General features: G+C 38.5%; 2 protein-coding genes across 2 annotated transcripts; one reads left to right on the top strand and one right to left on the bottom strand.

The window, feature by feature from the left end:
- Positions 1-1,164: 1,164 nt before the first annotated feature.
- LOC115056270 (charged multivesicular body protein 4b-like) lies at positions 1,165-3,060 on the bottom strand. Its single transcript, XM_029522583.1, has 5 exons — positions 2,880-3,060; positions 2,189-2,264; positions 1,826-1,949; positions 1,487-1,616; positions 1,165-1,232 (listed from the first exon to the last, which is right to left on the bottom strand). Exons 1-5 carry the CDS (start codon positions 3,058-3,060, stop codon positions 1,165-1,167), a joined length of 579 nt encoding a protein of 192 aa, XP_029378443.1.
- Positions 3,061-6,523: 3,463 nt separating this feature from the next.
- On the top strand, positions 6,524-13,413 carry chmp1a (charged multivesicular body protein 1A). The gene is made up of 7 exons (XM_029523572.1): positions 6,524-6,655; positions 7,377-7,396; positions 7,498-7,575; positions 10,050-10,196; positions 10,687-10,815; positions 10,966-11,159; positions 11,915-13,413. The coding sequence occupies exons 1-7, from the start codon at positions 6,649-6,651 to the stop codon at positions 11,934-11,936; spliced, it is 597 nt and encodes a 198-aa protein (XP_029379432.1). The 5' UTR covers positions 6,524-6,648; the 3' UTR covers positions 11,937-13,413.
- The last annotated feature ends 275 nt before the right edge of the window (positions 13,414-13,688 follow it).

Raw genomic sequence — 13,688 nt, 5'->3', positions numbered from 1 at the left:
ATGTCGCTGTACAATGGTATTGATAGTATTGAAAATAATCAAACAAAAGTTTGTATCCATGGAAATGAATACTCCCCATCTATTCTACAGCTATCATTCCTAACTAAGAGAAAAACACTTATACTGACCAGGTTAACTATTGATTTAACTACTTATAGTAGTATTATCTTACTGTCATTATTGTTGCATGCTGGGTGAATGGCTGGTTTGGACAAATATACTGTAGACTGTTCTTTAAAATGATCTGGCAAATTAAAAGGTTTGCTATTATGTACAAGCAAATTGTGGCCCTTCTTTAAAATACTCATTTTGTAATTAAAATATTCAAATCTTATGTGTATTACACACCACTGTTGGCCCCACAACACGAAGGTCACACAAACTCGGAACAAACTTTCTGTGTGGAATTTGCATGTTCTCCCAATGTTGGTTTCCTCCCATCCTCCAAAGACGTGCATGTTTGGGTTAATTGGTGACTCTAAATTGTCCGTAGGTCTGAGTGCAAGTGTGAGTGGTCGTTTGTATTTGTCTGTCTGTCTCTATGTTGGCCCTGTGATGGACTGCTGATCTGTACAGGGTGTATTGACAGGGCTTACACGCTGGCGTCCTGAATCAGAGTGGTTTTGTTTAGGTGTCATTTTACATTCCATACTAGGTTGACACAACAACTATACACTACTGCCACCTCTTGATGCAGCGGTATAACTACATGACTTGTAACAGGACTGCATGTACTCCTCTTTTCAATACACAGGGTGTACCCCACCTTCGCCCAATGTGAGCTGGGATTGGCCCCAGCACCACCTGCGACCTGGAAACCAATGAATGAATGAAAGAAAATCTTTTGCGCACAAACAATTGCCTCCTGTTGGTAAGGTGTTATAACGATTTAATTTTTTTATTAAACAATTTCAAACAGCTACTCTAATAAAGAGCAGGATGAGGGCTATAACTTTGCTTCAGAAACCATTAAGTGATGGATGTCAGATTAATATCTGTGATGTTAGCCTTCGAGAAACTGATATATTCTAACCGTATAAAAAAAGCAATCACATTTCCTGACAAACATAAAATACTGACACTTAGTATATTGTTGCTGCCTGTTTATTCCATCTTGCCCTTCTTTTGTAAGTGCCCAGTGTGCTGTACTTGTTGATGCGTTTACTAGGGTTCATTTGCCCAGTACCGCAGATACTCTAAATCCTCCTCAAGCTCGTCTTCCTCCATCTTGGCTTTGGAGACGAAAAAACAAAAAACAGTGAGCAGTTTGCATGAATTGGCATACTGCAACCAAGTACTCCTTGTTTTGTATGGTATTCTTAGTTAATGTGAAGTTGTCCACAGCCATTAGGCCATTTCTGCTATTTAACAAATACTTGCCTTCTACTGCAGCTGAATTCGTGCCGACCCATCCACATCATGTAAGCACTTAACATTGATACTGTCATCAACTAGTACTTGTACCTGCTCTTTGAATGGTTCTTACCTGGAGGGGGAAGTGACGCAGGAGACAACAATTTGGTGCAAGGAACTTTCCCCTCTGCTAAGTTCTTCTCAAATATGCACTCTATATCCATATACTTCTCCAGCCTCTCCAGTTCTGCCATTAGCTCCTCCTGATCCACAAACACACACCCCAACAAGAACCACACATCTCAGTGGGCTCATTACAAACATTTTCATAATTGTGTTTTCCTGGAATTCTTAACCTAGTGCTTGATTTAAGATATCTAGAAAATATCAAAACCATAATGCAAATAAACAAGTCTATTAATGAGAAAACAAGAGGAAAATTCAAATAAAATCCCAAACAGAAATTTGTTACCTGTACCTCATTAAATTCCACTGGAAAGTTTAAAGATGTGTAGAAGGTGCCTGACATATCTCGAGTCACATCCTGCGCCTCTGTAATGTCTCGGATCAGGTTGTTCACCTTGTAAACAACATCTCTAAAATCATGGGCAGAAATTTCTTGTCTCGGTTTAACTGTATCAGTATGCTCTACACAGAAACATGACTTATAAATAGATGACATCCAAATACTATATAAATACTCAGCAATAAAATGCAGCTATCTGATTTAAATATAAAATATAATTTATAATCAACATTAATGACATTTTTTCACATATGTGTCATGTGTCTTCTATGCTGATGCCTTTTTCCTTACATGTGCTCATGAGCATACCCAATGGCGGAAACAGCGCACTCAATGCTGCTAAGATGCTTCTCGTACCACATCTTTCTTCTGAGTGCCTGTAGAGCTACTGGGAGTATAGAAGGTATCATTCAGTGTGACAATTTTCAAACACACAGCATCACAGTGGCGTTGCTAATAGCTGTTAGCTGTTATACTACACTTCTATACATCTGTTTTTATTGCCCTCAAATATTCCTAAATTTTTATTTTGAAAACAGGAAGTTGGTACACACTGTAGCCGTCTCCTGTTTGTCTGTTCTGTCATGTGTTTAATGTAAAGTCTACAATACAGATGCACTTAAAATGTTGGAGTGGCTTGCTCGGAGTCACACTACGTGGAACAGAAGAGGTTTATCCGGAGTGAAAGGCTGTCGAAAAAACAACATATAACTAACTTCACTGCCGTATTGGGGCTTGATTAGAGCAGTGAACTTTCTGGTAGAAATATAATAGAAATATTTAGGGACAGAAAGACGTTCTCCTCGCTCCTAATTAGCTACAATCACCAATAAATCCGGGCAAGCCCACAATTATGTGTGTTGGTCCATTACTATGGCAACAGCTATCTCACATGCTAGCTGATGTTAGCTTACCCACCCAGACGCCTCGTACTATCTCACTGTTTCATGTTTACTCTAACAATGACACGCAGTGCATTTCCAACTTCCAAATATCTCACCTCTTCTGTTGCTTCTACTGTTCTTCTTGGCGAACAAAATTTCCTGCTCGATCTTTTTCTTAAAATCTTCTTTCTTTTCCATGAGCAGCTCCCTTCTTTCCGAAAGTTTCTCAATCTCCTGATGTTGAGAAGACTTCTTTTTCAGCTTACCTCCTCCACGGAACATTTTAAATAAAGACATGACCCGTGAGGGCTGCCTGACACACGTGTACAAGTGAACTAACCAGCTGCAGGAGAACACACTGAGCGAACAAAGTTGCCTGTTACCTTGCGACGACGTTCAAAACAAAATTTGTTGATTATTGTATGGTGCCCAAGTACAACCATGCAAGCGCAATTCATATGGATTATTTATTTTGTGTGTGTGTGTGTGTGTGTGTTTCAACTACAATTAAAAATGAATGAATATTTATTTATGGTTTTATTTCAATCAATCTGATTCATATAATCTGCAAATATAACAACAGATGCAGACACATTGAGCGCAAAATAGTACGTCCATATTGGATGTGGCAAACTGAATTACTGAAAATGTCTCGAAGATCAGTTGGAAGATGTGAGGTTTGTCTCTGTGTATGCGTATTATCATTGTAACTACGTTGTCATGAGATCATAAGCTTGGCAACTGTAGTCACTTTGTGGGGACTAAAGTATATTCAGAGAAACCCTGACACATGAATTGTATACAGTTCAGAAAAGCCACGCTATTGTTGGCCATTCAGCTTGATTTACTCTGGTTCCACATTGCCATACTGAACACTCTTCCGTTACAGACTAACAACACATGGAAAAAGCTGTGCAAAAGAATTTTCAAAGGGGTTTTAGCTTACACACACAGTGTATAAAATAATTTCTCAGTAAATATATTTATTAAGGTCTTACTGACATGACATGTAACAACCCATGCAACCCACACATATGTCCATAAATGAAGCTATGCATAATAAAATGGAATGACACAGGGAGACTGTATCAAACACACAAATTTATTTAATACTTCGTACAAAAGCCTATGTTAGTAGTAACAGCTTCAAGACGCCTCCTGTATGGAGAAACTAGTTGCCTACATTGCTCAGGTGTGATTTTGGCCCATTCTTCCACACAAACAGTCAACTCTTAAAGATTCCATTGGCCTCTTCTATGAACTCGAATCTTTAGTTCTTTTCATAGATTTTCTTTTGGATTCAAGTCAGGTCATCGGCTGGGCCATTCTAGCAGCTTTATTTTCTTTCTCTGAAACCAAGTGAGAGTTTCCTTGGCTGTGTGTTTGGGATCATTTTCTTGCTGAAATGGCCACCCTCGTTTCATCTTCATCATCCTAGTAAATGGCAGCAGATTTTTAATCAAGAATGTCTCAGTACATTTTTTCCATTCATCCTTTATTCAATTTCATGAAGGTTGCCAGTGCCGTATGTTGAAAAACAGCCCCACACCATGGTGTTCCCACCTCCAAACTTCGCTGTTGAGGTGATGTACTGTGCCATAATACACACCGTGTTTGACCTCCCAACACGGTGTGTATTATGGCATCCAAAGAGTTCAATTTTGGTCTCATCTGACCAGACTACATTCTCCCAGTATTTCACAGACTTGTCTAAATGTTGTGCAGCAAACTTTACACCAGCTTCAACATTTTTTTTCAACAGTTTTTTCTTAATCAATGGAGTCTTGCGTGGTGAGAGTGCATGCAGACCATGGCTGTTGAGTGTGTTACTTATTGTTTTCTTTGAGACAGTTGTACCTGCTAATTCCAGGTCTTGGCTCTTGGACAACTCTTCTTATAATTCTTTTGACTCCTGTCAGAAAACTTGTGAGGAGCACCTGGTAGTGGCTGGTTTATGATGAAATGAAGTTTACAGTTTTCACTGGAACATTCAGAAGTTTAGAAATCCTTTTGTGACCAATGCCATCAGTATGTTTTGCAACAATAAGGTGGTTTTTGGTGCCTTTTTGCACCTCAGTTTCTTCATGTGTTCAATACTTTTTCCCTGTGTCATTCAATTTTATCACACGACTTAATTTGTGGACACGTAAGGTTTGATTTCCTTGCATGTGTGGGTTGCATCTGGTAAAAAATTTCATGTTAGTAGCACCTTTAGAAATATATTAACTGAGAAAAATGGTGACGTGTTCGTTAATTTGCCTGCTGTAAGTGTTGGGGCACACAAACTGCAGGGCAATGGGTCTAAAAAGTCTCAAAAATTAGCAGCTTCCAAAAATTCAGGAGAAAAAAAAGTTGTCAGAGTCTGATGTGGATGAAAATGTTTTCAACAGCAAGTATATGAATAAACAATTGAATAGATCGGAGCCTGGGGTCAGAATACACACCGAATACACACATCTATAAACCACCTGCTTATATATACCTGGGGCCCCTCCTTTCTTCACCTGAGGCCACAACCTATTTGTTTTTAAAATTACAGTTTGAGCTGGTCTGCCACCATTAAAACTGGTCTGGTCTGGATTCCAGTTAAGTTATCTAACCATGGCAGGTGTCCCCTGACCTGTTTTTTTTTTTTTTAATTAATTCCCAGGATACTGACTGTGTAGGAGAACCCCAGGCAGCCTCTGCACCTGTTCTGTTTGCAAGATGCCTTCCAAAATAACAGGAGACCACTGCAGTTCTGGGTTGTAGCCTCTTTAAATTTCCTTTATCTCCCAACATACGCTCTTTACTGTACTACAATGCTTATGTATATATATGTATACATATATATTCATTCATTCTTTCATTCATTTATTTTGATTTATTCTGCTCATGGTGGTATGTATTTTCTTCAAAATATATACAGTTTATAATTTAACAACTCAGTTTACACATCCATAGCTGTAAGGGAACAGGAGGAAGTACAATCTTTTATATTACCCCTTATTCAGAACATAAACAATGAATTAGCACGGTCAAACCGTGTATAGCTGTACGTATACTGTGTGTACAGTGTACATAGCCTGTGTATTGTGTGTGTATATAGTGTACATAGTTGTATGTATAGTCTGTTTGTTGTACATAACCTGTGTATTGTTTTTGAAAAAGGACTATCATTTATAAACTGAAAAATGGCTAAAATAGGCATATGCAATTTTGTTACCTGAAAAATGCTAACATTTTGTAATTTGCTGTCTGAAAATGGAAAAATATGTTGTTTTGTTGGTCTGAAAAATGGCAAAAAATACGTAATTCTGTTACCTGGAAAAAAAAATTAGTTGCCAGAAAAATTGCTAAAATGTGTTATTTCGTGGCCTGAAAAATAGACCAAAAATAAATAAAAAAAAATAGTGAGAAGATGTATTTCTTTGTTTTTATGACACACTCAATTCCTATTCCAATATATAGCCTGTATATGTGTGTGTGTGATCAATTAAGTTCTTATTTTACTCATCTGAGAAGATTAAATACATTATTTTGGTCCCTAACTGTTTGTCAAGTATAGTGGTGCATATTTGAATGAATAAATGAGAGTCATTAACGTAAATGTCTTTGTAGAAAGGTGCTTAATGAAATTAGGTCCATTTACTTGTATTCGTTTACAGCGCAGCCGAGCCACATTCAATATGGGGGTGATGCTGACATATCGCAGTAGCGGCCAAAAGCGCTCTTTGCGGCGTCTACGTATACATGTCTATGGAACAAACCACTCAGTGAGCCGTCTATGAGTGGAACGCTGAAATTCTAGTCACGTGACTATTACCAGACCAGGAAGTACTCTGTTAAATACAAAAACAAACAAGGACTAGCCTGTTGCAGATCTAAAATCACATTCCGATTGACATGGACGGTATGTTGTGTTTTAAGAGTCACATTGCTATACTTTGGTATGTGTTTTTAGCTTTATTATTGATCTAGACATTACACATAAATTCGAAATTAGCTTGTTAGCTTATGTAAGTGGTTAGCATGAACGGCTACCAGACCAGTTCTAATTTTCAGTTCGTTCGTTGCTGGAAAAGACTATTTATTGATCTTCGTTTTTGGTTAACATTTTGATTCCACGTTGCCTGCCACTAAATCTTTGCATGACATTTATATAGGATAAATGTCATGGTCCGTTCAAAATTGATTTGTGTAGCTTCGAGAAACGACAAACACACCAGACATTTATACAGAACGACTTTTAATCGAATGAGTCCTAGCAGCATGATGAGAAAGCTATTCATTGTTTCCACAGGGAAGTTAGCCACCTTCACAGATGATAATTAGAATGACCATTTGAAAATATATAGTAATAAATGGCTGTTTTATATTTTAGTAATGAATTGGCTTTTGTCTGACAACCTCTCTTCGTAATTCTGTAGTCTGCAGTATGAAGCTCTCCCATAGAATCATTACATGAAATATTATGCAAACATTCCTATTCAAAGTTCATTGTACAGCTGTTGAGACCTAAGTTAACCTCCTGTGTCAGGGTTCATTAGACAGATAAGAAATGCTCAAATTTAGGGCGAGTCGTCTTATAGTACACCCTATATTCCTAACTCTGTATCTCTGTTGTGCCATAGAGACACTCTTCCAGCTAAAGGTATGTACCTGTGAAAAGGTTTAGTCTGCATCAGCTTAATATTGTAACAGTGAATTAGTTATCAATTTTCCACACACCTTTGCCTCATCTTTGGTCTCTAGTTTACTTCCAAGCAACTGGAACGACTAGCAAAGAAGGCAGAGAAAGAGTCTGAAAAGGAACAGGCCAAGGTGAAGAAGGTAAGCAAACTGGCTCATGCCGGATGACAAGCCATTGGGAAACTGTTAAGATACATTCCATATGCTGTTTTTGCGATACTCTCTTAATCTTTTGTCTCTTTTTATCATATTCCATCTGCATCTATACTTTCTAATCAAGGCAAGACTCTACAAAAAAGAATAATGTTACAAAAAAAGGAACTTTTTTTTTTTTTTAGCACAAATGAACAATATCTTGGGAATGTTCATCTTGTCTTTATAATATATATTTTAGCGTCAATAAATGGCGCATTGAACACAACATATGAAAAAGAATTAAAGAAAACCAAGGATCACCAGATTAGGAAATTAAACCTTTTATTGGAATATAAACACAAGTGAACAATATAAAACATCTTGATTGGTATCATCTTGGAATCTTTCTGCTTACTTTGCCTTTTTTCTGTTCATAAGCAGTTGAAACTAAACATTGTACCTACCAGTTTTTTGCATCTGGCATGTTTTCTGTAATGGCTAATTATTTTTATATGAAATGTCTATCTCCAGTGTTATGATTGATTATATCTGTTCCTGTTTTAAATAAAAGTTTGGTTTAGAAATAACATAGTCACTCACCGCTTTGAGGATACCCTCATAGACCTTTTTGTAAAACAGGCTACCTATGGCATAGAGGTGGACATGAAGGAATACATCATTTTCACAGTGGACAATAATTCAAATTTCGAATTCTTTAAAGTACAACTAGGTACAAATAATGACACTACAGAATATAGTGTCATCAGGCCAAGCCTAAAGAAAGGCAAGTAAAAGATGAAAGACATCTGAAGACATTGCGTTGTCAAGACTACCACTGATTACACAAAATGATTATGCTTTGTCTGTCCAACAGTAATGTCACATTCACTTTCAAAGTGGTAATAGTGATGCAAATGCAAGAAACAGGTTTCAGACTCCACAGATTCTCACACTGCACGTACATTATATACATATTCCAGGATAGGTATTGAAATATTTACAAAATTTATAAAGTCAGGCTATCAGTCTAAAATTAGCAATAATGAAGTGCTTTCAAATTCTGGCTCTCCCCATTGTCAGAAGTACTGTCACTGGTTCTTTAGGCTGACTTCAGCTCACTTGATGGACTAAGTTCCTTTTCATGGCTTCACTAATAGAACTAGCAGATCCACTTGTGTTCAACACAGGGCACATATGTAACAATTGCATACACTGCTAACAGTGAACATTTTGAATACATCCACAATAAGGTCATCTCCAAATTACCACCACACTTCCAAACTGCCCCTCCATATGTAACTGGATCCTGAACTTCCCGTCAGAGCATGTTCAGGCAATTACACTGGGCAGTTGTCCTCCATTATAAGTTCTGAGTCCTGCTACACCCCAAATATACTAAGACCTAATGTTTTAGAATTTGGGAGTGTCCTATTCCCACTTCCAATACCACAGTTTTGCAGAGTACAAAGAGTGAACCACTTCATTTCCCATCTGAGAGGATCACTAACACCACTGCATTGATTAAAAACCATGGCAACTGTGCTTTTTCCAGAGGAAGCGAAAGAAAGCTGGTCCACCCCAACAGCAACTGTTGAGCCTCTGTTGTTGCTCCTTAGAGAGCATGTTGGTGATTAGCAACTGATAGAAAAACTCTTCAACAGGTTGTCTCCAGAGCAGAGATGATTGCTGGAATGCAACTCCCAGCCCAGGAGAATACTCATAGCTCGCACTGCCCCGGAAAATCTGCTAGATTGTGTCAAGATTCCACACAGCCATGTGTGTTTGTGTATATGAAATTCCTTTATCTGGGTGGCAATGTAAAGGCATCCACATTTCCACCTCAAGACCTAAAAATAGCTGCTTTTTCAGAGCCAGAGCTGCTCCAAATCAGGCAATTAAGAATGTTGGCTGACTGATCCAAAGCTTCTGCTCCTGATTTTACATACACAGTCATGGAGTATATAAAAGGTCACATGTTTGGTCTTGTTTGCACTCTTTACTTTTAACAATGCTAATTCAGTCACTCACCTTATTTCAGTTTTTTCTACATATTATTTAATTGCCACCACTTTATCTTCTTACATCTTTATCTCACTGCCACTTACCTAATTTACTGTTGAATCCTTTACCATTTTATTCTTTCCTTTTTAAGGGTATTGATTATGGGTGTTGTCTGGGCCTCACTTTCCTCTCAGTAGCCAAAAATGTTTCCCTGTTGAGGTATAATAACTTTGTATCCGGTTTAATAGGGCCATTGTTGCAGTTTGCTGTTGAAGGGATAATGAGTGTTATCATTAGAAACTTCATGTGAGATACACCTATAAAAGGTTCCCCACACAATTAAATCACTGAAAAAGAAATGAATAAATAAATGAAGCATCAGATGACTGGCCTCACCTTATTTAAGAAGATTATACTAAGTGAGGTACACAAAAATAAATTGCAGATGCATATTTCACAGTGAGTTTCTCTCCCACCAGGCTTTGCTACAAAAAAATGTGGAATGTGCCAGAGTTTATGCAGAGAACGCCATCCGGAAAAAAAATGAAGGTCTTAATTGGCTGCGTATGGCGTCACGAGTGGATGCAGTTGCCTCAAAAGTCCAGACTGCTGTTACCATGAAGGCAGTAAGTTCCTGCGTTTGGTCATCTTAATACATGCCTTTTATGTACATACTTGCATGACCTCATTGCTTTATTCCAGCTATTTTGATTAACTTTTCATTCATTAGTTCATCTTCTACCACTTATCCGTTTCGGGGTAACGGGGGGTGCTCGAGCCAATCCCAGCTCACAATGGGCAAGTACACCCTGGACATTGTTGCCAGTCTATCACAGGGCCAACATACAGAGACAAACAACCACTCACACTCAGACTTCCAGACAATTTAGAGTCACCAAGTAACCCAAACATGCATGTCTTTGGACTGTGGGAGGAAACCCACGCAAGTTCGGTGATAACATGCAAACTCCACACAAGCCCCAGGCCTAGGAACTGAACCCGCAACCTTGTTGTGGGGCAGCAGTGCGAACCACTTAGCTGCCTTGCTGCCCTTTTGTGAAATTCTATGTATCTAGACTGAAATAAATATAAGTATATATCATTTTTCCCCATTAGGTAACCAAAAACATGGGCCAGGTGACCAAAGCCCTGGACAAAGCTCTGAACTCCATGGATCTCCAGAAGGTCTCTGCGGTCATGGATAAATTTGAAAGTCAAGTGCAGAACCTTGATGTTCATACCTCAGTGAGTGGTAGTTTTTTGTGCTTGTAGTGTGTAAGTGTTACATGAGCTTTACAAATTGTGACACTGAGGAGCATTTGACAAGTCTTGTTAGAATTATTCGCCACTTTTCCTTCCTTCTGTCACTTGATCCATCCATCTTTCTTACACCAGGTCATGGAGGACTCCATGAGCTCTGCAATGACACTGACCACGCCTCAGGAGCAGGTAGATGACCTGATTCACCAGATTGCTGAGGAGAGTGGCCTAGAGGTGATGGATCAGCTCAGCCAACTCCCAGCAGGAGCCACCTCACTGGGCGGAGAGAGCACACGGAGCCAAGAGAAGGAGGACCAGCTGTCTAGACGGTAAGGACAAGTGTCTACCTTTGATGCGCTATCCCGTCACTACTGAGTTAAAGGTTAGAGACAATGTGCCTGTGGCTTGTGTTTTCCTAATGGGACTATATTTTTCACTTCATAAAAGTCCTCTTTACGTGTATCAGAACACGAAATTAGATCTCACAGCATGCTAGTGCCCAACCACACAGAACACTACTGTTATGGTTGCAAAGTCATTGTGATGAAGACAGCTAAACTGTGCAGCTCAAACTTGTGGAGAAGCTCAAAAACAGAAGATACTGCATTGTAATGATGTGGCTCCATTTTAAACTGTAATATACCACAAAAGACAGTGACCCTGAGAGCTCAACACACCTGCAACCTAAAAAAATCATGCAAAAGGACAAAACACAACAAATTCAGAAAACTCCATTCACTGATTTCATAACACATTCACTGCAAAATATTCTCAATACAACCAAATATATGAACAGACTACAAATACCATAAACACAACCAAAGACATTAACACCACAAATACACGCAAATATTCCCAGCACAACATGAAAACTCTGCAAATGCCTACACCGCAATCAAATTTACAAACATTAGTCATTATAAGAGGCAAACCAATATATTGGCATATCCAAATATTAATAGTATCGCATATTTTTCCCCCTTCAAATAAAGCCCAACACTATCACAGATGCAATCCACCACACATCATTCCAGATAACACCCGTCAGACAGTAAAACTCTCCCATATTTTTTATTCACTCCAGTTTGGCTGCCCTGCGAAACTAGAGTTCCTCCAGGGATGGTGGTGCTCACAGCTGCATGGAGGCAGATGTGTTAAATGATGTCATCAGGAGCTGAGTGTGTGTTTCACTTGAACTCTTCCTGCTGAGAGGACTTAATGAGGCTATAAATTATCACTCCCATGATCTACAAATAGAGACACACCAGTGAGAAATACCACCTGAGCAGGTATGAATCTCTCTCTGGGTCACCCTCCCATTTTGATCAATTTCTGCTCTTATTCTATTTTCCCCTCGTAATTCATCTTATTTTCCACGTGGACAAATCATATTATAAAAACATTGATGAAAATGAAATGTTTTATTGAGCAGTTGTAATAATTGTAGTGGGACTATCCTTGTCACAAGGTGAAGGATGTGGGTAAAAGATGTGTATAGACATTGTTTCTACATTTGCTTTGAAGTGTTTTACAACTGAAAATTTTTTGGAGTTAAGGTTTTGTTAAATTGGGATATGTTGGTAACACTAAAAGACATCATCTCCTTCTCTTGGCAGACTGTATCATGTATTAATAGTTTCTTGACATGATTGTATAAACCGAAGGACAAGGCCTTCCCAGCTTTTCTTTATCAATGGCAAAATCTGTTGTCTTTTTTATATATATTCACATTCATCAAAGATCACTTCTAATGCCGTTTTTCAGACCTTTTGCTTTCAACGCCTTATTTGGGATGCAGGTGCTTGTATGGGTGCTTCTCTTATCAGTGCCTGAAGGACAGTAGTTGGAGATGTCTTTAACTCTGTAGCATGAAGTTGCCTGATCTCTTTTTGCTTTTGGGTGGTTGAATTGAGGTGTTGACAGTTTCCCCCAGCAACATTAAAACCTCATTCAGATATTTTTAGAAGTCTATCTGTCTCAAAATAACCTGATATCTACCAGTCTAAGTTTCTTCCTGCACTATTTCAGGACAGGACTGCCTTTTAAAGAAGTACATTTGGAAGGTTTTTTTTTTTTTTTTCATTTGGAAAAAATCAGCTGATCTTCTTAATTTTTTTTGTAAACCTTATATTTGCTCATTTGCTCAGGCAAATGCAAGAGTGGTGGTTGGTGGATGATTTAACTTAAGAAAGGTTCACAGAAGTGTTACAGGGATCGGATAGAGCTTGAATAAAAAAAAAGAAGAAGAAATAACTGGGTCAGTTGATTGGTTCTTTGTCCTGTTTTTTTTATTGTTGTTTTTTTTTGTTATCTCATAGCTGCTTACTGAGTTTCCAGTTAAGGGATTTGATTGGTTTTGATCTTTCCCTCGTTGCACATTCAGTGTAAGCATGAGTAAAGGAGAAGGCAGGGAGAAGGCAGAAAAAAGACTGGCATCCACATGTGACAGATCAGTTTCACATTCTTCATGTTTTCAGTTTTCTGTCCATTTAGCAAGGGGTTATTTACACTTAATGTTCAGCAGACTTTGCAGCACTTTTGTTTTGTATATCTATCTTGTGAAAATAAAATCCTGCTCTCTGATGCAGTCTTTAATTTTCTGACTTTCAACACTGAATATGAATGAACCATCAAAAGATAAAATGGTTTACCATTCAAAAGTCAAGCTGCCTCAAGAATATACCATTGCTACCATCGTGAACACTAAAGTCACATGCATTCATTCATTCCTCTTCTATCAGTTATCTGTTTCTGGGTCACAGGGGGTGCTGGAGCCAATCCCAGCTCACACTGGATGAGGGTGGGGTACACCCTGGACAGGTTGCCAGTCCATCACACAACGTATTATCTTTTCTGGT

Source organism: Echeneis naucrates, chromosome 16 (genome assembly GCF_900963305.1).
Source record: "Echeneis naucrates chromosome 16, fEcheNa1.1, whole genome shotgun sequence".
Lineage (NCBI taxonomy): Eukaryota > Metazoa > Chordata > Actinopteri > Carangiformes > Echeneidae > Echeneis > Echeneis naucrates.
This window is presented reverse-complemented; position numbering and strand designations above follow the sequence as displayed.

What these genes read in the sequence shown, in the direction of transcription:
- chmp1a (XM_029523572.1), top strand. An exon ending in CTGCTGTTACCATGAAGGCA is followed by an intron (nt 10,197 to 10,686) that starts GTAAGTTCCTGC and finishes TTTCCCCATTAG; the next exon opens with GTAACCAAAAACATGGGCCA. An exon ending in GAGGACCAGCTGTCTAGACG is followed by an intron (nt 11,160 to 11,914) that starts GTAAGGACAAGT and finishes TATTCACTCCAG; the next exon opens with TTTGGCTGCCCTGCGAAACT.
- LOC115056270 (XM_029522583.1), bottom strand. Translation starts at nt 3,060, where the DNA reads ATGTCTTTATTTAAAATGTTCCGTGGAGGAGGTAAGCTGAAAAAGAAG. An exon ending in TGCGCTGTTTCCGCCATTGG is followed by an intron (nt 1,950 to 2,188) that starts GTATGCTCATGA and finishes CCATGATTTTAG; the next exon opens with AGATGTTGTTTACAAGGTGA. An exon ending in TGGAATTTAATGAGGTACAG is followed by an intron (nt 1,617 to 1,825) that starts GTAACAAATTTC and finishes TTTGTGGATCAG; the next exon opens with GAGGAGCTAATGGCAGAACT.